This window comes from Thalassophryne amazonica, chromosome 2 (genome assembly GCF_902500255.1).
Source record: "Thalassophryne amazonica chromosome 2, fThaAma1.1, whole genome shotgun sequence".
In the NCBI taxonomy this organism is placed as follows: Eukaryota; Metazoa; Chordata; class Actinopteri; order Batrachoidiformes; family Batrachoididae; genus Thalassophryne; species Thalassophryne amazonica.
The window spans coordinates 132,879,839-132,900,468 of record NC_047104.1 but is presented as its reverse complement, the minus strand read 5'-3'; the positions used below and the strand labels follow the sequence as shown (position 1 = coordinate 132,900,468).

Here is a 20,630-nt window from a genome sequence, read left to right as displayed (position 1 = left end):
AGAACCAGACTTGAGAAACATCAAGTTTAGCTTGATTCCTTTCCCACATGCAGTGAGTGAGAAGCAGTGTCTCGCCACATGGAAAAGTATTTGTGCCAGATTCTTTTCACAATTCAGTTTCACCTCCTTCTTTGGAGAAACATGGTGCTCAGCCTCACTGAGCTCCTCCTGCCTCTGAGCAACTGTCAGATTGTGAGATAGAGGTGATTTCACACTGTGTCATTCAGACTCTCTGTATCCTCCTTCTGAAAATACTCGACAGTCTGTACTGTCCTCTTTGCTCCATCTCCAGGTGGATCTGGAGAAGACAAAGCTCCTCACAGGAATCATCACTCAAGGAGCCAAAGACTTTGGAGTGGTGCAGTTTGTGTCCGTCTTTAAAGTTGCTTTCAGTAACGATGGACAGTCATGGAGTGTGGTGAAGGATGAGAGCTCTGGCAGTGATAAGGTCAGACCTTTGGAGCCTCAGGAAATTACAAATACATTTTTGGGTTACTACGGTGGCACTGAAGTGGAAAACACAACAGCAAATCACACAACACAACAGCAAATCACACAACATAACAGCAAATCACACAACATAACAGCAAATCACACAAAACAACAGCAAATCACACAAAACAACAGCAAATCACACAAAACAACAGCAAATCACACAACACAACAGCAAATCACACAACACAACAGCAAATCACACAGCACAACTGTCCAATCAGCGACGATTCGTGTGTGATTTGCTGTTGTGTTGTGTGATTTGATTTGCTGTTGTTTTGTGTGATTTGCTGTTGTGTTGTGTGATTTGATTTGCTGTTGTTTTGTGTGATTTGCTGTTGTGTTGTGTGATTTGCTGTTGTTTTGTGTGATTTGCTGTTGTGTTATGTGATTTGCTGTTGTTTTGTGTGATTTGCTGTTGTGTTGTGTGATTTGCTGTTGTTTTGTGTGATTTGCTGTTGTGTTATGTGATTTGCTGTTGTTTTGTGTGATTTGATTTGCTGTTGTTTTGTGTGATTTGCTGTTGTGTTGTGTGATTTGCTGTTGTGTTGTGTGATTTGCTGTTATGTTGTGTGATTTGCTGTTGTGTTGTGTGATTTGCTGTTGTTTTGTGTGATTTGCTGTTTTGTGTGATTTGCTGTTATGTTGTGTGATTTGCTGTTATGTTGTGTGATTTGCTGTTGTGTTGTGTGATTTGCTGTTGTCCTATGTGATTTGCTGTTATGTTGTGTGATTTGATTTGCTGTTGTTTTGTGTGATTTGCTGTTGTGTTGTGTGATTTGATTTGCTGTTGTTTTGTGTGATTTGCTGTTGTGTTGTGTGATTTGATTTGCTGTTGTTTTGTGTGATTTGCTGTTGTGTTGTGTGATTTGCTGTTGTTTTGTGTGATTTGCTGTTGTGTTATGTGATTTGCTGTTGTTTTGTGTGATTTGCTGTTGTGTTGTGTGATTTGCTGTTGTTTTGTGTGATTTGCTGTTGTGTTATGTGATTTGCTGTTGTTTTGTGTGATTTGATTTGCTGTTGTTTTGTGTGATTTGCTGTTGTGTTGTGTGATTTGCTGTTGTGTTGTGTGATTTGCTGTTATGTTGTGTGATTTGCTGTTATGTTGTGTGATTTGCTGTTGTGTTGTGTGATTTGCTGTTGTTTTGTGTGATTTGCTGTTGTTTTGTGTGATTTGCTGTTATGTTGTGTGATTTGCTGTTATGTTGTGTGATTTGCTGTTGTGTTGTGTGATTTGCTGTTGTCCTATGTGATTTGCTGTTATGTTGTGTGATTTGCTGTTGTGTTGTGTGATTTGCTGTTGTGTTGTGTGATTTGCTGTTTTTGTGATTTGCTGTTGTGTTGTGTGATTTGCTGTTGTGTTGTGTGATTTGCTGTTGTGCTGTGTGATTTGCTGTTGTTTTGTGTGATTTGCTGTTTTGTGTGATTTGCTGTTATGTTGTGTGATTTGCTGTTGTTTTGTGTGATTTGCTGCTGTTTTGTGTGATTTGCTGTTATGTTGTGTGATTTGCTGTTGTGTTATGTGATTTGCTGTTGTGTTGTGTGATTTGCTGTTGTTTTGTGTGATTTGCTGTTGTGTAATGTGATTTGCTGTTGTGTTGTGTGATTTGCTGTTGTTTTGTGTGATTTGCTGTTGTGCTGTGTGATTTGCTGTTGTGCTGTGTGATTTGCTATTGTGTTGTGTTATTTGCTGTTGTGTTGTGTGATTTGCTGTTGTGCTGTGTGATTTGCTGTTGTGCTGTGTGATTTGCTGTTGTGTTGTGTGATTTGCTGTTGTGTTGTGTGATTTGTTGTGCTGTGTGATTTGCTGTTGTGCTGTGTGATTTGCTGTTGTGCTGTGTGATTTGCTGTTGTGTTGTGTGATTTGCTGTTGTGCTGTGTGATTTGCTGTTGGGCTGTATGATTTGCTGTTGTGCTGTGTGATTTGCTGTTGTGTTGTGTGATTTGCTGTTGTGCTGTGTGATTTGCTGTTGTGCTGTGTGATTTGCTGTTGTGTTGTGTTATTTGCTGTTGTGTTGTGTGATTTGCTGTTGTGCTGTGTGATTTGCTGTTGTGCTGTGTGATTTGCTGTTGTGTTGTGTTATTTGCTGTTGTGTTGTGTGATTTGCTGTTTCTGACATTTACTTAGACTTCTACTTCATTGAAGATGATATGAACCCAAGATATTTCTTTCTGTGTGTGTGTGTGTGTGTGTGTGTGTGTGTGTGTGTGTGTGTGTGTGTGTGTGTGTGTGTGTGTGTGTGTGAGCAGAGAATGTGTGTGAACTTTTGAAACGAATTGTATCAAACTAGTTTCTCAATTTTGGATTTGCTCTGGACAGTAAGAGAGCCAAACCAGGCTACCATGCCATATCTTATTAGGCTTTCCAGCACAGCACTTTAGAAAGAAGCCATTATTGTTGAGCTCACACCAAACAGTCTGAGTCTTCTTAAAACAAATGAAGCCTCATTTGTGGCAGAAGAAATCCACATGCACACTCCACTAGAGAAGACAGTCTACCTAGACACCAAGATATTTGAAAGACTCTACCTCTTCTATCCACCACCCAGCCCCTATCCAGGAGTTGGGTACCAGAGCCCAAGCTGTGCGTGGAGGTGAGCCCGACTATCTCTAGTCGGTATCTCTCAACCTCCCGCACAAGCTCAGGCTCCTTCCCCCCTAGCGAGGTGACATTCCACGTCCCAACAGCCAGGGGCTGTGAGCATGGACCAGGCCGCCGGGCCACCCGCCCTCGACCGCCACCCAATCCTCTCTGCACCCGACCCCCATGGCCCCCTCTGCAGGTGGTGAACCCACAGGAGGGCGGGCCCACGTTGCTCTTTCGGGCTGAGCCCGGCCGGGCCCAATGGGCTAAGGCCTGACCACCAGGCGCTCTCGCGCGAGCCCCAACCCCAGGCCTGGCTCCAGGGTGGGGCCCCGGCTCCGCCATACCAGGCGACGTCTCGGTCCTTGATTTTTTTACTGGTCATAGAGGTTCTGAACTGCCCTTAGTCTGACCCATCACCTAGAACCACCGAGGTGGTTAGAAAGCTCCTCGGTGGCAAGGCTCCTGGGGTGGATGAAATCTGTCCTGAGTACCTTAAGTCTCTGGATGTTGTGGGACTGTCTTGGCTGACACGCCTCTGCAACATCGCGTGGCGATCGTGGACAGTGCCTCTGGATTGGCAGACTGGGGTGGTGGTCACTCTGTTTAAGAAGGGGGACCGGAGGGTATGTTCCAACTATAGGGGATCACACTACTTAGCCTCCCCGGTAAGGTCTATTCCAGAGTACTGGAGAGGAGAATTCGGCCGATGGTCGAACCTTGGATTCAGGAGGAGCAGTGTGGTTTTTGTCCTGGTCGCGGCACACTGGACCAGCTCTACACTCTCCATCGGGTGCTCAAGGGTTCATGGGAGTTCACCCAACCAGTCCACATGTGTTTTATGGATCTGGAGAAAGCGTTTGACCGTGTCCCTCGGGGCACCCTGTGTGGAGTGCTCCGGGAGTACGGGGTCCGGGGTGCTTTGCTAAGGGCTATCCGGTCCTTGTACGACCGCAGCAGGAGCTTGGTTCGCATTGCCGGTAGTAAGTCAAACCTGTTTCCAGTGCACGTTGGCCTCCGCCAGGGCTGCCCTTTGTGTCACTGGTTCTGTTCATTATTTTTATGGACAGAATTTCTAGGCGCAGCCAGGGTGTAGAGGGGGTCTGGTTTGGGAACCACAGAATCTCGTCTCTGCTGTTTGTGGACGATGTGGTTCTGTTGGCTTCGTCAAATCAGGACCTTCAGCGTGGACTGGGGCAGTTTACAGCCGAGTGTGAATCGTCCGGGATGAAAATCAGCACCTCTAAATCCGAGGCCATGGTTCTCGACTGGAAAAAGGTGCTTTGCCCTCTTCAGGTCGGTGGAGTGTCCTTGCCTCAAGTGGAGGAGTGTTGTGTGTGGGCCGCCAGAAGAGGAGGTACTGCTGGCCCACCATCAGAGGGCGCCCTGCCTGAAGTGCGGGCTTCAGGCACGAGAGGGCGCTGCTGCCATGGACACAGCCGGGGGTGACAGCTGTCACTCATTACCTCTTGACAGCTGTCACCCATCTACTCAACGTCCTCTCACTCCATAAAGACCAGACGTCATCTCCACCTCGTTGCCGAGATATCATACTTCATTGGAGGTAATATCCTCAGCCATTTGTGATTGCAATATTTGTATATTGTGTGTGTTTGCAGGAGTACTGGTACCTCCGTCGGTGAAAGCTGAGAGAGCGTTGAAGGCACTCTTTTCCCCTGAGGAATCTACAGTACTCTGCAGTTATTGAGTGAGAGGTGGAGGTGGCATTCCCACCGCTGTTGTTACTGGGTGTACACACACTCACACTTGACTGTCTTTGTTCTCGCCAGCAGTACCAGATCCGACAGTCGGGGACGGTGATCACCTGGGAATTCGGGACTTGGCGGCTCCTGTATTCACCAGGTTCTGTGGCGGTGGAAATCGTGTGGTTCCGGCTCTTCTCAGGACAGACGTCTTCTATCCTCGAGCCTGCCCACACGTCACCTTTGTGGATTGACTGTAATTATATTCTGAGATTGTCTGTATGTTTGTTGTGCAATTGTTACCTTTTGGCTTATCTATTGGCCGTTCATTTGCGCCCCCTGTTGTGGGTCCGTGTCACTACACTTTCACAACAGGATATCTCGGCCAGCGTCATGGACTCCGAGGGGCGTCACCCGGCTGTTGAATGACCAATGGGAGAGCAGGGAGCGCAGGCGTCTGCAGGAGGCATGATTGGTGAGCTGCAGCACATTCTCACCGCCTTTACGGCTCGGTTGGATCAGATGACCGAGCAAAACATCCTCCTGAACCGCAGGGTGGAGGCTCTCTCCACACAGATGGCGGCGAGCGCTCAGGGCGCTGCTGCAGCTCCTCCTCCTGCCGACCCTGTGCAGGATATGAACGTTCCAGTGGTGGTTCAACAACCCCTCCCACCATCCCCTGAAGCATACATAAGCCCTCCTGAGCCATACGGAGGTTGTGTGGAGACGTGCGCGGACTTTCTCATGCAGTGTTCGCTCGTCTTCGCACAACGTCCCGTCATGTACGCATCAGATGCTAGTAAAATAGCTTATGTGATTGCTCTGCTTCGGGGTAAGGCACGCGCCTGGGCTACGGCGCTCTGGGAACAGAACTCACGGTTGTTATCAGCATACACTGGGTTTGTGGGGGAGTTCAGAACAGTGTTTGATCACCCTAACAGAGAAGAGACCGCTTCAACTGTGCAGCTGTCAATGAGACAGGGACGCGAGACCGCAGCCGCTTATGCAGTCAACTTCCGCATCGCGGCTGCGAGGTCCGGCTGGAATAACGTTGCGCTCCGCGCCGCCTTCATAAATGGACTGTCGTTGGTCCTGAAGGAGCAGCTGGTAGCTAAGGAGGAACCGCGGGATTTAGATGGGCTTATCGATCTCGTTATACGGTTAGACAATCGGTTGGAGGAACGCCGTCGGGAGCGAGGTGAAGGACGTGACCCTAACCCTAACCCTAACCCTAACCCTTTCCGGGTTCGAAAAGGGGCTGCCCTCCCCACGCTCCACAGCCGCAGCACTCTGTGGGGCAACAGCTCCCCCTGCTGACGTTGTTAGGGAAACGCACAGGGCCAAAATGAGGAGGCTGATCCGCGGGGAGTGTTTTCTCTGCAGCTCAAAGGAGCACACACAGAAAAACTGCCCCAAACGGCAAAACAACAACCGCCCTCAGAGACTGGGCTAAGGGGGGGTCAGAACATTCACGTGAGACACACACAGATTGCCACACGACTCCCAGTTACAATCCTGAGCGGGGATTTAACCCTTCAAGCCCCAGCACTGGTGGACACGGGGTCAGAAGGGAATCTGCTAGACAGCAGATGGGCAAGGGAGGTAGGGCTCCCTCTGGTGGCGCTTCCTTTGCCATTGCAGGTGCGGGCACTAGATGGCACCCTCCTCCCTTTAATCACACACAAGACACAACCAGTAACTCTGGTGGTGTCTGGAAACCATCGGGAGGAGACTGAGTTTTTTGTAATTCCTTCTACCTCCCGTGTGATTTTGGGCTTCCCATGGATGTTGAAGCACAATCCCCGGATTGACTGGCCATCTGGGGTGGTAGTTCAGTGGAGCGAGACCTGCCATCGGGTGTGTTTAGGATCCTCGGTTCCTCCCGGTTTACAGGCTAAGGAGGAGGTCAAAGTCCCTCCCAATCTGACGGCAGTGCCAGTTGAGTACCACGATCTTGCTGACGTCTTCAGCAAGGATCTGGCACTCACCCTTCCCCCGCACCGTCTGTACGATTGTGCCATTGATTTAGATCCAGGCGCTGAGTTCCCGTCCAGCAGGCTGTACAACCTCTCACGACCTGAGCGCGAATCAATGGAGACCTACATCCGGGACTCATTAGCTGCCGGGCTGATCCGGAACTCCACCTCCCCGATGGGGGCAGGTTTCTTTTTTGTGGGCAAGAAAGATGGCGGACTCCGTTCATGCATTGATTACAGGGGGCTGAATGAGATTACGGTTCGCAACCGATACCCGTTGCCATTGTTGGATTCCGTGTTCACCCCCCTGCATGGAGCCAAAATCTTTACTAAGCTGGATCTTAGAAATGCGTATCACCTGGTTCGGATCCGGAAGGGAGACGAATGGAAGACGGCATTTAACACCCCGTTAGGTCACTTTGAGTACCTGGTCATGCCGTTCGGCCTCACCAACGCCCCCGCGACATTCCAAGCCTTAGTTAACGACGTCTTGCGGGACTTCCTGCACCGATTCGTCTTCGTATATCTGGACGATATTCTCATCTTTTCTCCGGATCCTGAGACCCATGTCCAGCATGTACATCAGGTCCTGCAGCGGTTATTAGAGAACCGACTGTTTGTGAAGGGCGAGAAGTGCGAGTTTCACCGCACGTCTTTGTCCTTCCTGGGGTTTATCATCTCCTCTAACTCCGTCGCCCCTGATCCGGCCAACGTTGCGGCGGTGACAGATTGGCGCCAACCAACAAGCCGTAGGAAGCTGCAACAGTTCCTCGGCTTTGCTAATTTCTATAGGAGGTTCATTAAGGGCTACAGTCAGGTAGTTAGCCCCCTGACAGCCCTGACCTCTCCAAAAGTCCCCTTCACCTGGTCGGATCGGTGCAAAGCCGCGTTCAAGGAGTTGAAACGACGGTTCTCTACTGCGCCAGTTTTGGTGCAGCCCGACCCTAGCCGCCAGTTCGTGGTTGAAGTGGATGCCTCTGACTCAGGGATAGGAGCCGTGCTATCCCAGAGCGGAGAGACCGATAAGGTTCTTCACCCGTGTGCCTACTTTTCACGCAGGTTGACCCCAGCTGAACGGAACTATGACGTCGGCAATCGAGAACTCCTTGCGATGAAAGAGGCTCTTGAGGAGTGGAGACACCTGTTGGAGGGAGCGTCTGTGCCATTCACGGTTTTCACTGACCATCGGAACCTGGAGTATATCAGGACCGCCAAGCGGCTGAACCCCAGGCAAGCCCGCTGGTCACTGTTCTTCGGACGTTTTGACTTCCGGATCACCTATCGCCCCGGGACCAAGAACCAGAGATCGGATGCCTTGTCCCGGGTACACGAAGACGAAGTCAAAACGGTGCTGTCGGATCCACCGGTGCCCATCATTCCGGAGTCCACTATCGTGGCCACCCTCACCTGCGACGTGGAGAAGACCGTCCGGGAGGCCCTGGCACGGAGCCCGGACCCCGGAACCGGTCCGAAGAACCGTCTGTACGTCCCACCAGAGGCCAGAGCTGCAGTCTTGGACTTCTGTCATGGTTCCAAGCTCTCCTGTCATCCAGGGGTGCGAAGGACCGTGGCAGTTGTCCGGCAGCGCTTCTGGTGGGCGTCTATGGAGGCCGACGTCCGGGAATATATCCAGGCCTGCACCACCTGTGCCAGGGGCAAGGCAGTACATAAGAAGGCCCAAGGACTCCTCCAGCCGCTGCCGGTGCCTCATCGCCCCTGGTCCCACATCGGCCTGGATTTCGTCACGGGCCTCCCGCCGTCCCAGGGCAACACCACCATCTTCACAATAGTGGACCGATTCTCCAAGGCGGCCCACTTCGTGGCCCTCCCGAAGCTCCCAACAGCCCAGGAGACAGCAGACCTCCTGGTCCACCACGTCGTCCGTCTGCATGGGGTACCCTCCGACATCGTCTCTGATCGTGGTCCCCAGTTCTCCTCACACGTCTGGAGGAGCTTCTGCAGGGAACTGGGGGCCACCGTGAGCCTCTCATCCGGGTACCATCCACAGACGAACGGACAGGCAGAGCGGGCCAACCAGGAACTGGAACAGACCCTCCGCTGCGTCACATCTGCGCACCCGACGGCCTGGAGTAACCATCTGGCCTGGATCGAGTATGCGCATAACAGCCAGGTGTCTTCTGCCACCGGCCTCTCCCCATTTGAGGTGTGTTTGGGGTATCAGCCCCCATTGTTTCCCGTGGTGGAGGGAGAGGTCGGTGTGCCCTCGGTCCAGGCCCACCTGCGGAAGTGCCGTCGGGTGTGGCGCTCCGCCCGTTCTGCCTTGTTGAAGGCCCGGACGAGGGCGAAGACCCATGCAGACCGCCGGCGATCCCCGGCCCCTGCTTACCAGCCCGGGCAGGAGGTGTGGCTTTCCACGAAGGACATCCCCCTCCAGGTGGACTCCCCGAAACTTCAGGACAGGTACATTGGCCCCTTCAAGATCCTCAAAGTCCTCAGTCCTGCCGCAGTGAAGCTCCAACTCCCGGCTTCACTGCGGATCCATCCGGTTTTCCACGTGTCACGCATCTAACCTCACCACACCTCACCCCTCTGTGCTCCCGGACCGGCACCACCTCCTGCTCGGATCATCGACGGGGAGCCGGCTTGGACGGTGCGCCGGCTCCTGGACGTCCGTCGGATGGGCCGGGGGTTCCAGTACTTGGTGGACTGGGAGGGGTATGGACCCGAAGAACGCTCCTGGGTGAAGAGGAGCTTCATCCTGGATCCGGCCCTCCTGGCCGACTTCTACCGTCGACACCCCAACAAGCCGGGTCGGGCGCCAGGAGGCACCCGTTGAGGGGGGGGGTCCTGTTGTGTGTGGGCCGCCAGAAGAGGAGGTACTGCTGGCCCACCATCAGAGGGCGCCCTGCCTGAAGTGCGGGCTTCAGGCACGAGAGGGCGCTGCCGCCATGGACACAGCCGGGGGTGACAGCTGTCACTCATTACCTCTTGACAGCTGTCACCCATCTACTCAACGTCCTCTCACTCCATAAAGACCAGACGTCATCTCCACCTCGTTGCCGAGATATCATACTTCATTGGAGGTAATATCCTCAGCCATTTGTGATTCCAATATTTGTATATTGTGAGTGTTTGCAGGAGTACTGGTACCTCCGTCGGTGAAAGCTGAGAGAGCGTTGAAGGCACTCTTTTCCCCTGAGGAATCTACAGTACTCTGCAGTTATTGAGTGAGAGGTGGAGGTGGCATTCCCACCGCTGTTGTTACTGGGTGTACACACACCCACACTTGACTGTCTTTGTTCTCGCCAGCAGTACCAGATCCGACAGTCGGGGACGGTGATCACCTGGGAATTCGGGACTTGGCGGCTCCAGTATTCACCAGGTTCTGTGGCGGCGGAAATCGTGTGGTTCTGGCTCTTCTCAGGACAGATGTCTTCTATCCTCGAGCCTGCCCACATGTCACCTTTGTGGATTGACTGTAATTATATTCTGAGATTGTCTGTATGTTCGTTGTGCACATTTCACAACATTAAATTGTTACCTTTTGGCTCATCTATTGCCCGTTCATTTGCGCCCCTTGTTGTGGGTCCATGTCACTACACTTTCACAACAAGGAGTTTAAGTATCTCGGGGTCTTGTTCACGAGTGAGGGACGGATGGAGCGTGAGATCGATAGATGGTTCGGTGCAGCATCTGCAGTGATGCGGTCGCTGTATCGGACCGTCGTGGTGAAGAGAGAGCTGAGTAGGGGGGCAAAGCTCTCAATTTACTGATCGATCTACGTTCCGATCCTCACCTATGGTCATGAGATTTGGCTCATGACTGAAAGAACGAGATCACGTGTACAAGCGGCCGAGATGAGTTTCCTCCGCAGGGTGGCTGGGCGCTCCCTTAGAGATAGGGTGAGGAGCTCGGTCACTCGGGAGGAGCTCGGAGTCGAGCTGCTGCTCCTCCATGTCGAAAGGAGTCAGTTGAGGTGGCTCAGGCATCTTTTCCGGATGCCCCCTGGACGCCTCGCTGGAGAGGTGTTCCGAGCACGTCCCATTGGGAGGAGGCCCCGGGGAAGACCCAGGACACGCTGGAGGGACTACGTCTCTCAGCTGGCTTGGGAACGCCTTGGGGTTCCCCCGGAGGAGCTGGGGGAGGTGTGTGTGGATCGGGAGGTCTGGGCGACTTTGCTCGAGCTGCTGCCTCCGCGACCCGACTCCAGATACAGCGGAAGAAAATGGATGGGTGGATGGATACCTATTCTATCTCACTGCCTCCAATGATGACCGGGTCATGGACAGCAGTCCTTTTGGGTTGAAGCCCATCTCTTTAGTTTTTACGTTAAGAGTTAAGTGGTGCCTCACACACCATGAATAAAAGGAGTCTATTTCATCCAAGTATATGGATGGACTCTCACCTGTTGTCAGTAAACTCAAAATGATTGTCATCAGAGAATTTTAGAATTTTGTTGTGATCTGGCTGTTCACTCCTGCACTCATTTGTGTAGCTACATATTGTATATCATTGTATATTATAACATGTATATCATTTGTATATTCCAAAATGGATGGAATGTTTTCCTCAAAATTCTACACACAGTACCCCATAATGACACTGAAAAGATTTTTGCAAATTTATAAAGAATAAAAACTAAGAAATTCACAGCTTTTGCCATGAAGCTCAAAACTGAGCTCAGGTGCATCTTGTTTCTACTGATCATCCTTGAGATGTTTCTACAGCTTAATTGGAGTCCACCTGAGGTAAATTCAGTTGATTGGACATGATTTGTAAATGTACACACCTGTCTACATATAAGGTCCCACAGTTGACATGGTATGGCAGAGCATAAACCAAGCATGAAGTCAAAGGAACTGTCTGAGGACCTCCGAGACAGGATTGTCTTGAGGCACATATCTGGGGACAGATACAGAAACATTTCTGCTGCTTTGAAGGTCCCAATGAGCACAGTGGCCTCCATCATCTGTAAATGGAAATTGTTCAGATCCACCAGGACTCTTCCTAGATCTGGCTGCCCATTGAAACTGAGCACTTGAAGAAGAAGGGTCTTAATCAGGGAGGTGACCAAGAAACCGATGGTCACTCTGTCATAGCTCCAGCATTCCTCTCTGAAGAGAGGAGAACCTTCCAGAAGGACAACCATCTCTGCAGCAATCCACCAATAAGGCCTGTATGGTAGAGTTGCCAGATGGAAGACACTCCTTTGTAAAAGGCACATGGCAGCCCACCTGGAGTTTGTCTAAAGGTATCTGAAGGACTCTCACACCATGAGAAACAAAATTCTCTGGTCTAATGAGACAAAGATTGAACTCCTTGGCGTGAATGGAAGGCATCGTGATTGGAAGAAACCAGGCACCATCCCTACAGTGAAGCATCGTGGTGACATTATCATGCTGTGGGGATGTTTTTCAGTGGCAGGAACTGGGAGACTAGTCAGGATTGAGGGAAAGATGAATGCAGAAATGTACACATCATACATAGCATGTAGCAGAGGATAGTGTACCACTCACTCTGGATGGGACAGTCTGACACAGGTTACGTTTCCCAGCCAAAGCTGGTACCCATTTACAGCTGAGTGTATATGTGATTTCTTAGTTTTTTTATTTTTAGTAAATTTGAGAAATAAACAAACAAAACATTTTCATGTTGTCATTATGGGGTGTTGTGAGTAGAATTTTTATAAAAAAAATGAATTTTCTCCAATCAAACAAAAGTCGGGCAGCACGGTGGCTTAGTGATTAGCACTGTTGCCTTACAGCGAGAAGGTCGTGGGTTAAATTCCCGTGGCCTTTCTGTGTGGAGTTTGCATGTTCTCCCCGTGTTTGCGTGGGTTTCCTCCAGGTGCTCTGGTTTCCTCCCACATGCAAAGACATGCGGGTTAGGTGGATTGTAATCTTTAAAATTGTCCGTAGGTGTGTGTGTGGGTGTGTCTGTCTGTTTGTGGCCCTGCGACAGACTGGCGTCCTGTCCTGGGTGTACCCCACCTCGTGCTCTGACTGCTGGGATAGGCTCCAGCCCCTGCGACCCTTAATTGGACTAAGCAGTAGAAGATGAATGAATGAAATAAAAGTTAAAGTAAATGTAAGAATCACTGCAGGGTTTTTTTTATTTAAATTTTCCATAAAACATTTTCTGTTCTGCAGGTGTAAATCTTGCAGTTGTTTGGTCCGTATGGTTCTATGTTACACAGGGTGAAGTAATTTATTGTGTAACCAGCATTCCTCAAGATTGCTTTTCAGTAAAGAAGAGAGAGAGAGATGTAAGCTTTGGCGTAACATAACATGCATACAGTAGTGTTCAGAATAATAGTAGTGCTATGTGACTAAAAAGATTAATCCAGGTTTTGAGTATATTTCTTATTGTTACATGAGAAACAAGGTACCAGTAGATTCTCACAAATCCAATAAGACCAAGCTTTCATGATATGCACACTCTAAAAAGCGTCCGGGATGAAAATCAGCACCTCCAAATCCGAGGCCATGGTTCTCGACCGGAAAAAGGTGCTTTGCCCTCTTCAGGTCGGTGGAGTGTCCTTGCCTCAAGTGGAGGAGTTTAAGTATCTCGGGGTCTTGTTCATGAGTGAGGGACGGATGGAGCGTGAGATCGATAGACGGATCGGTGCAGCATCTGCAGTGATGCAGACGCTGTATCGGACTGTCGTGGTGAAGCGAGAGCTGAGTAGGGGGGCAAAGCTCTCGATTTACTGATCGATCTACGTTCTGATCCTCACCTATGGTCATGAGATTTGGCTCATGACCGAAAGAATGAGATCGCGAGTACAAGCGGCCGAGATGAGTTTCCTCCGCAGGGTGGCTGGGCGCTCCCTTAGAGATAGGGTGAGGAGCTCGGTCACTCGGGAGGAGCTCTGAGTCGAGCCGCTGCTCCTCCACGTCGAAAGGAGCCAGTTGAGGTGGCTCTGGCATCTTTTCCAGATGCCCCCTGGACGCCTCGCTGGAGAGGTGTTCCGGGCACGTTCCATCGGGAGGAGGCCCCAGCGAAGACCCAGGACACGCTGGAGGGACTACGTCTCTCAGCTGGCTTGGGAACGCCTACAAACTCAAAACTATTATGTTCAGACTGCTTTTTTAGCAATCCAGTGAATCACTACACTAGTATTTTGTTGTATAGCCACAGTTTTTCATGATTTCTTCACATCTGGGAGGCATTAATTTTGTTGGTTTGGAACCAAGATTTTGCTCGTTTACTAGTGTGCTTGGGGTCATTGTCTTGTTGAAACACCCATTTCAAAGGCATGTCCTCTTCAGCATAAGGCAACATGACCTCTTCAAGTATTTTGACATATCCAAACTGACCCATGATACCTGGTATGCGATATATAGGCCCAACACCATAGTAGGAGAAACATGCCCATATCATGATGCTTGCACCACCGTGCTTCACTGTCTTCACTGTGAACTGTGGCTTGAATTTAGAGTTTGGGGGTCGTCTCACAAACTGTTTGCGGCCCTTGGACCCAAAAAGAACAATTTTACTCTCATCAGTCCACAAAATATTCCTCCATTTCTCTTTAGGCCAGTTGATGTGTTCTTTGGCAAATTGTAACCTCTTCTGCACGTCTTTTATTTAACAGAGGGACTTTGCGGGGGATTCTTGCAAAAAAAAAAAATTAGCTTCACACAGGCGTCTTCTAACTGTCACAGCACTTACAGGTAACTCCAGACTGTCTTTGATCATCCTGGAGCTGATCAATGGGTGAGCCTTTGCCATTCTGGTTCTTCTATCCTTTTTGATGGTTGTTTTCCATTTTCTTCCATGCGTCTCTGTTTTTTTGTCCATTTTAAAGCATTGGAGATCATTGTAGATGAACAGCCTATACTTTTTTGCACCTGCGTATAGGTTTTCCCCTCTCCAATCAACTTTTTAATCAAATTACGCTGTTCTTCTGAACAATGTCTTGAATGTCCCATTTTCCTCAGGCTTTCAAAGAGAAAAGCATGTTTAACAGGTGCTGGTTTCATCCTTAAATAGGGGACACCTGATTCACGCCTGTTTGTTCCACAAAAGTGATGAACTCACTGACTGAATGCCACACTACAACCCCTGGCAAAAATTATGGAATCACCGGCCTCGGAGGACGTTCATTCAGTTGTTTAATTTTGCAGAAAAAAAGCAGATCACAGACATGACACAAAACTAAAGTCATTTCAAATGGCAACTTTCTGGCTTTAAGAAACACTATAAGAAATCAAGAAAAAAAGATTGTGGCAGTCAGTAACGGTTACTTTTTTAGACCAAGCAGAGGAAAAAAATATGGAATCACTCAATTCTGAGGAAAAAATTATGGAATCACCCTGTAAATTTTCATCCCCAAAACTAACACCTGCATCATATCAGATCTGCTCGTTAGTCTGCATCTAAAAAGGAGTGAACACACCTTGGAGAGCTGTTGCACCAAGTGGACTGACATGAATCATGGCTCCAACATGAGAGATGTCAATTGAAACAAAGGAGAGGATTATCAAACTCTTAAAAGAGAGTAAATCATCACGCAATGTTGCAAAAGATGTTGGTTGTTCACAGTCAGCTGTGTCTAAACTCTGGACCAAATACAAACAACATTGGAAAGGTTGTTAAAGGCAAACATACTGGTAGACCAAGGAAGACATCAAAGCATCAAGACAGAAAACTTAAAGCAATATGTCTCAAAAATCGAAAAATGTACAACAAAACAAATGAGGAACGAATGGGAGGAAACTGGAGTCAACGTCTGTGACCGAACTGTAAGAAACCGCCTAAAGGAAATGGGATTTACATACAGAAAAGCTAAACGAAAGGCATCGTTAACACCTAAACAGAAAAAAACAAGGTTACAATGGGCTAAGGAAAAGCAATTGTGGACTGTGGATGACTGGATGAAAGTCATATTCAGTGATGAATCTCGAATCTGCATTGGGCAAGGTGATGATGTTGGAACTTTTGTTTGGTGCCTTTCCAATGAGATTTATAAAGATGACTGCCTGAAGAGAACATGTAAATTTCCACAGTCATTGATGATATGGGGCTGCATGTCAGGTAAAGGCACTGGGGAGATGGCTGTCATTACATCATCAATAAATGCACAAGTTTATGTTGATATTTTGGACAATTGAAAGGATGTTTGGGGATGATGAAATCATTTTTCAAGATAGAGCAAAAACTGCAAAAACATTCCTTGCAAAAAGACACATAGGGTCAATGTCAATGAGCAGATCTGATTTGATGCAGGTGTTAATTTGGGGGATGAAAATTTACAGGGTGATTCCATAATTTTTTCCTCAGAATTGAGTGATTCCATATTTTTTTCCTCTGCTTGGTCTAAAAAAGTAACCGTTACTGACTGCCACAATCTTTTTTTCTTGATTTCTTATAGTGTTTCTTAAAGCCAGAAAGTTGCCATTTGAAATGACTTTAGTTTTGTGTCATGTCTGTGATCTGCTTTTTTTTCTACAAAATTAAACAACTGAATGAACATCCTCTGAGGCCAGTGATTCCATAATTTTTGCCAGGGGTTGTACTACTTTTTTTTTTTTACTAATAGCCCAATTTCATAGCCTTAAGAGTGTGCATATCATGAATGCTTGATCTTGTTGGATTTGTGAGAATCTACTGAATCTACTGGTACCTTGTTTCCCATGTAACAATAAGAAATATACTCAAAACCTGGATTAATCTTTTTAGTCACATAGCACTACTATTATTCTGAACACTACTGTATGTAGCAGCTCAGGGATGATACAGCATTAGCCTCTTTTTTTTTTTTTAAACAATTGTTCTCCTCGGTTAGTTATAATTTATAACTAACATTTTACTTGCAGCTCTTCCAAGGCAACAGTGACAACAACACTCACAAGAAGAACGTGTTTGAACCGCCGTTCTACGCCCGCTTTGTCCGTGTCGTCCCCTGGGAGTGGCACGAACGCATCACCCTGCGCATGGAGCTCCTGGGCTGCGACGACTAGAAACCCACCGAGTATCAGCGGCTCCAGCTGCTCGCTCCACATTCACAGCGTCTATTTGGGGCTCTGTTTCACTCATCTAAAGGTCCCGTCGGCCCAACAGATGGGACAGAAAATTACAGCACTTTCTGTGTAGTTACGATTTTACGTATGTGAAATTTTGTTTTTTAAAAGAGAGAATAGCGCCCTCTATTGAGCATATGTTTTTAATTTGAGTAGTTTCTATGTAATTTCGTGAGTAAAGCTGATAACGTGCTTGTTTCGTCATATGTGATAATTCTGTCTTTCTTGCGCTGCCTTTACAGTCCCACACAAGGGAGCAAAATGGCTGCTTTTTGAAGCTCTGCAGCCAAAACGTGAATTTTGACTTTATTCTGAGTATTGAAGCAGGGCTTGTGCATTATGTCCAGAGAGAAGAATTATGCCCAGTGTAGAAAAAGATCAACTACACACTTACTTTTATAGCTCACTGATGAAATCAGAAATAAGAAACGCTGAGGATTTCTATGTGTTTTTTTAAACTTTAACACATTAGCAGATTTAAGTTGTAGGACAAATGCAAAATATGTAGAAAATTGTAGAGAATAAACATGTTTTTATTTTTTACTAAATGTTACTGTTTAACTGAGGTTTAATAAAGAGAAACTTTTTTTCTCATTGCAGAAAGAAAGATGAGCATTTTTTCAGTATATTGTTTAAAAAAAAAAAAACAAGAAAAAAAAAAACAGCAACACACTGATCAGTGTTTGGATTGACAGGCTTTTGATGACTTCCTGGACTCAGCCATGAGAAGAGTGTCTGTATATGATGAAAGTGTTGAACATTCATGTGACAGTTGTGTCTCTGGGTCCTCACGCTTTGTGATGAAGAGACACCTGGGAAGATCTTCTGGAGGTCAACAGACAGGTGTTTGCTGACATCTTTGCAGGAAAACAAAAAGTCCAAGCTGTACAATAGACAAGCAGCACCAGGAACTTTTGGGTCTGCTGCTTGTCTTTATTGTACAGTTGTGAGACTTGGACACTCACCATTGACTTAAAAGTAGGTGTCTTTCTTACGAATTGTCTTTGACTACGGCTAGAGTGACTTTGCAAATGAAGTGATTTAGGAAGACTCGCATAAGGAGAAACGCTTGAATTGTGAGGGAACGTCAGCTGTGACACTTTTGACATGTTATGTGTCTTTCTGCATGGGTCAGCGTGCAGGTGCTTCAGGGTGGAAAAGGCTGAGGGGATGACTACTTTTCATCTGACTGGCATTTGAGGTGGGGATGGACCAGGTATTTACCTGATTGGTTACCATCCAGGACCCAAGGCATTGTGCGGCATCATCGTATGTTCCCAGACTTGACCTGACTGCTGAGTGGTGTGGTTCTACAGCAGAAAGCAGATCAGCATCCCTGCAATCTAGAAATAGCTAAATTCAAATAATTTAACATCTAAATCTGTACTTAACACAAAGAATTTCCTAAAAACTTTCCTAATAACCTGCTTTATAATATTGTAATCTATAGTTTTGCTTTTTTTTTTTTTTTTTTTTATAAATGTCTCCAGGAGATATTCCTGGTTTATGTAAACCTGTGATCCTTTATCAGATCTGCTCTGAAGACTTTCCCCATTTTACTGAGGGTCAGCCCACTGTGTACTGTCAAACCTTCGTTTGCACAGAAGCTACCAGCTGTAACAATTTAAGAAGCCTTTAAGCACCACTTTAATATGCACACACATATAGTTTGGAACCATCTGAAAATCCAACAACTTTGAGAAATCCTGAAGCAAAAAGCTGACAAATTTACTTGAAAGATGTATTTTCCCCATCAAGACACCTATTCCAAGCCTCAAAATCAGGGGAACGAACCAACAACAAACATTTTAAGGTTCTGTAGCTGTGGGATCGGCTCCGATCTCAGTATGAGACACTGAACACAGTTTGAGCCAGCAGAGCTTCGTTGCTTCCTCTGGAGTAAAATACGCACAAAACAGTCGGAGTCGACTGGTTTACGGAAACATTTTAATAATGTTACTCCATCAGTCCATACAGGGTAAATAAGATTATGACAAACAGCCTCTTACAATGTTGGTAGTGATGCACAGTGTGAAGGAGACAAATGTTCATATAAAGACAAACGCTGGAAAAGTACTTCATTGAACCAGTTTTTGTTCACATTAGTGCCAAATTTTTTTTTTTTTTAATTATTATTATTATTTTTTTTTACAAGTAATGTATTTACATAGTGCAAAAAACATCATTTAGCATACTTTAAACACTTTGATGGAAGTTACAGGGGGAGAAACAAAAATAAAACAAGCCTACACACAGCGTACCTTTAATCAGATACGTGACTTTAAGCCCCCGTCATACTGCATACAGCCCATAATTACTGCATCACTAACAAACGGCAGAAACTGCACTAGGACTCACCACTTAATACCATAATTAAACTGGATTCTCTGCTGTAAACTGTCAAACGGCGTTAAGAACAGCGTGATTGTATTTTTAATATTTTTTTTTAATACAATGCAAAATTCACAGTCACTTTGTACACATATTTACAGGGGTTCATCGCCAATGGGGGGGTGCCACATCCTGTGCCGGCTCTGCCGCCAAAGGACGAGCAATCACACCCAGATACAGACTAATGTCTGCTTCACAAAATCAGAGCAGAGCCTGTTGAGTGCATAAACAATTGTAGCGTTTACGCACCTCTCCGTCCTTCTTTAACAACCCTCCCAAAAAGAAACCACACATTCCCCTCCTAACTGTGGAACACTGTTTCTAAAATGCAACATTTTGGGCATCTGTGTATTAAACAGACTAATTTCGTATGCAGATCTGTAAATTCTGGCTGACATCTAACACGTTCACCACCGGCCCGCGAGAAATAGGCAACGTAATAAAAGCAACTAAAATTAAGAGTTTCAATGTTTTTAGTGGAAGAAAAGCCCACCTTGTTATTCTAATGTTGACCTGTCTGACCAAAACACACAAAAGGCAGCTTTTGTTAAGAAGGACTGAAGGTGTTAAAATATTATACTGATAATAATATACTGTTAAATTTTAACTCTTCGTTGATAGACCACGTTAGCAGGAGCAACCTGTTCTGGTCTAAAGATCAAGTCAGTAAACCTGCTCACAGCTGGGCTACAATCTGTAAACACGCCCATCGGTTCAACTGCATCTCGTTGCTGTGACCTTTACATGTGCAGCCAACTGAGGCACAGTTGTGCAAGTTGCAGAGGTGTTCTTCACTGAGGGACTCAAGTTATTTCCATTTCCTGCAATGTTGATGAACAGGCAGTGAGAGCACCCTCTGGTGGACTAAAAGCCAAGAATAAGGTAAAAGTCTAAATTTTGTCACATTAGTCAAGATCAACATGACAAATGATCACACATAACCATCTACATAAATTCATTACCCACAACGCTCGGTTTGCTTCACAGAAGTAAGCGACCGGAAATATTTCAATGCTGAAAGGGACATTTATGAGCATTAACAAAAGCTCAAGACTGAGGTACAGGAGTACGACGGCCTTTTAGGGCCACACTGAGGGATTTTTTTTTTTAGACTTCAAGAATAAAGTCATAATATTCTGAGTTTTTTTTCTCGTAAAATTATGACTTATCATGTAAGATTACTTTATTCTCAAAAAACAAAAACAAACAAAAAAACAAAACGATGTGGCCCTAAAACACCGTCGTACAGTAGTGACGACCCCTGACAATATTCTCTCAACTGGATGCCCCGTCCGCCTGCCTACAAGCAAAAGGAAAAAAAACAACACAAACCACAAAGACACGATGTACAAGGACAAAACAAGTAAAATGTGAGCTACCAACATACTGCAGGTGTCAGCATGGAAGCCTATTTCCACCAGTAGGGAGTGTTGCAGCGGACATGACATTTCTCATGAGAAAGAGATGATGTCTTGGCATAAGAAGTTCACGGAAACTG

The 20,630-nt window shown here is 46.9% G+C and overlaps 1 protein-coding gene across 1 annotated transcript in view; it reads left to right on the top strand.

Annotated features, from left to right (window-relative positions):
• Positions 1–17,115, top strand: part of LOC117530772 (EGF-like repeat and discoidin I-like domain-containing protein 3) — a 68,808-nt gene extending 51,693 nt beyond the window's left edge. Inside the window, exons 9-10 of the mRNA XM_034193704.1 lie at positions 293–448; positions 16,538–17,115. Coding sequence (XP_034049595.1) covers positions 293–448; positions 16,538–16,681 — 300 coding nt within the window. The 3' untranslated portion in view covers positions 16,682–17,115. The remainder of the gene's footprint in view (positions 1–292; positions 449–16,537) is intronic.
• Positions 17,116–20,630: the final 3,515 nt, after the last annotated feature.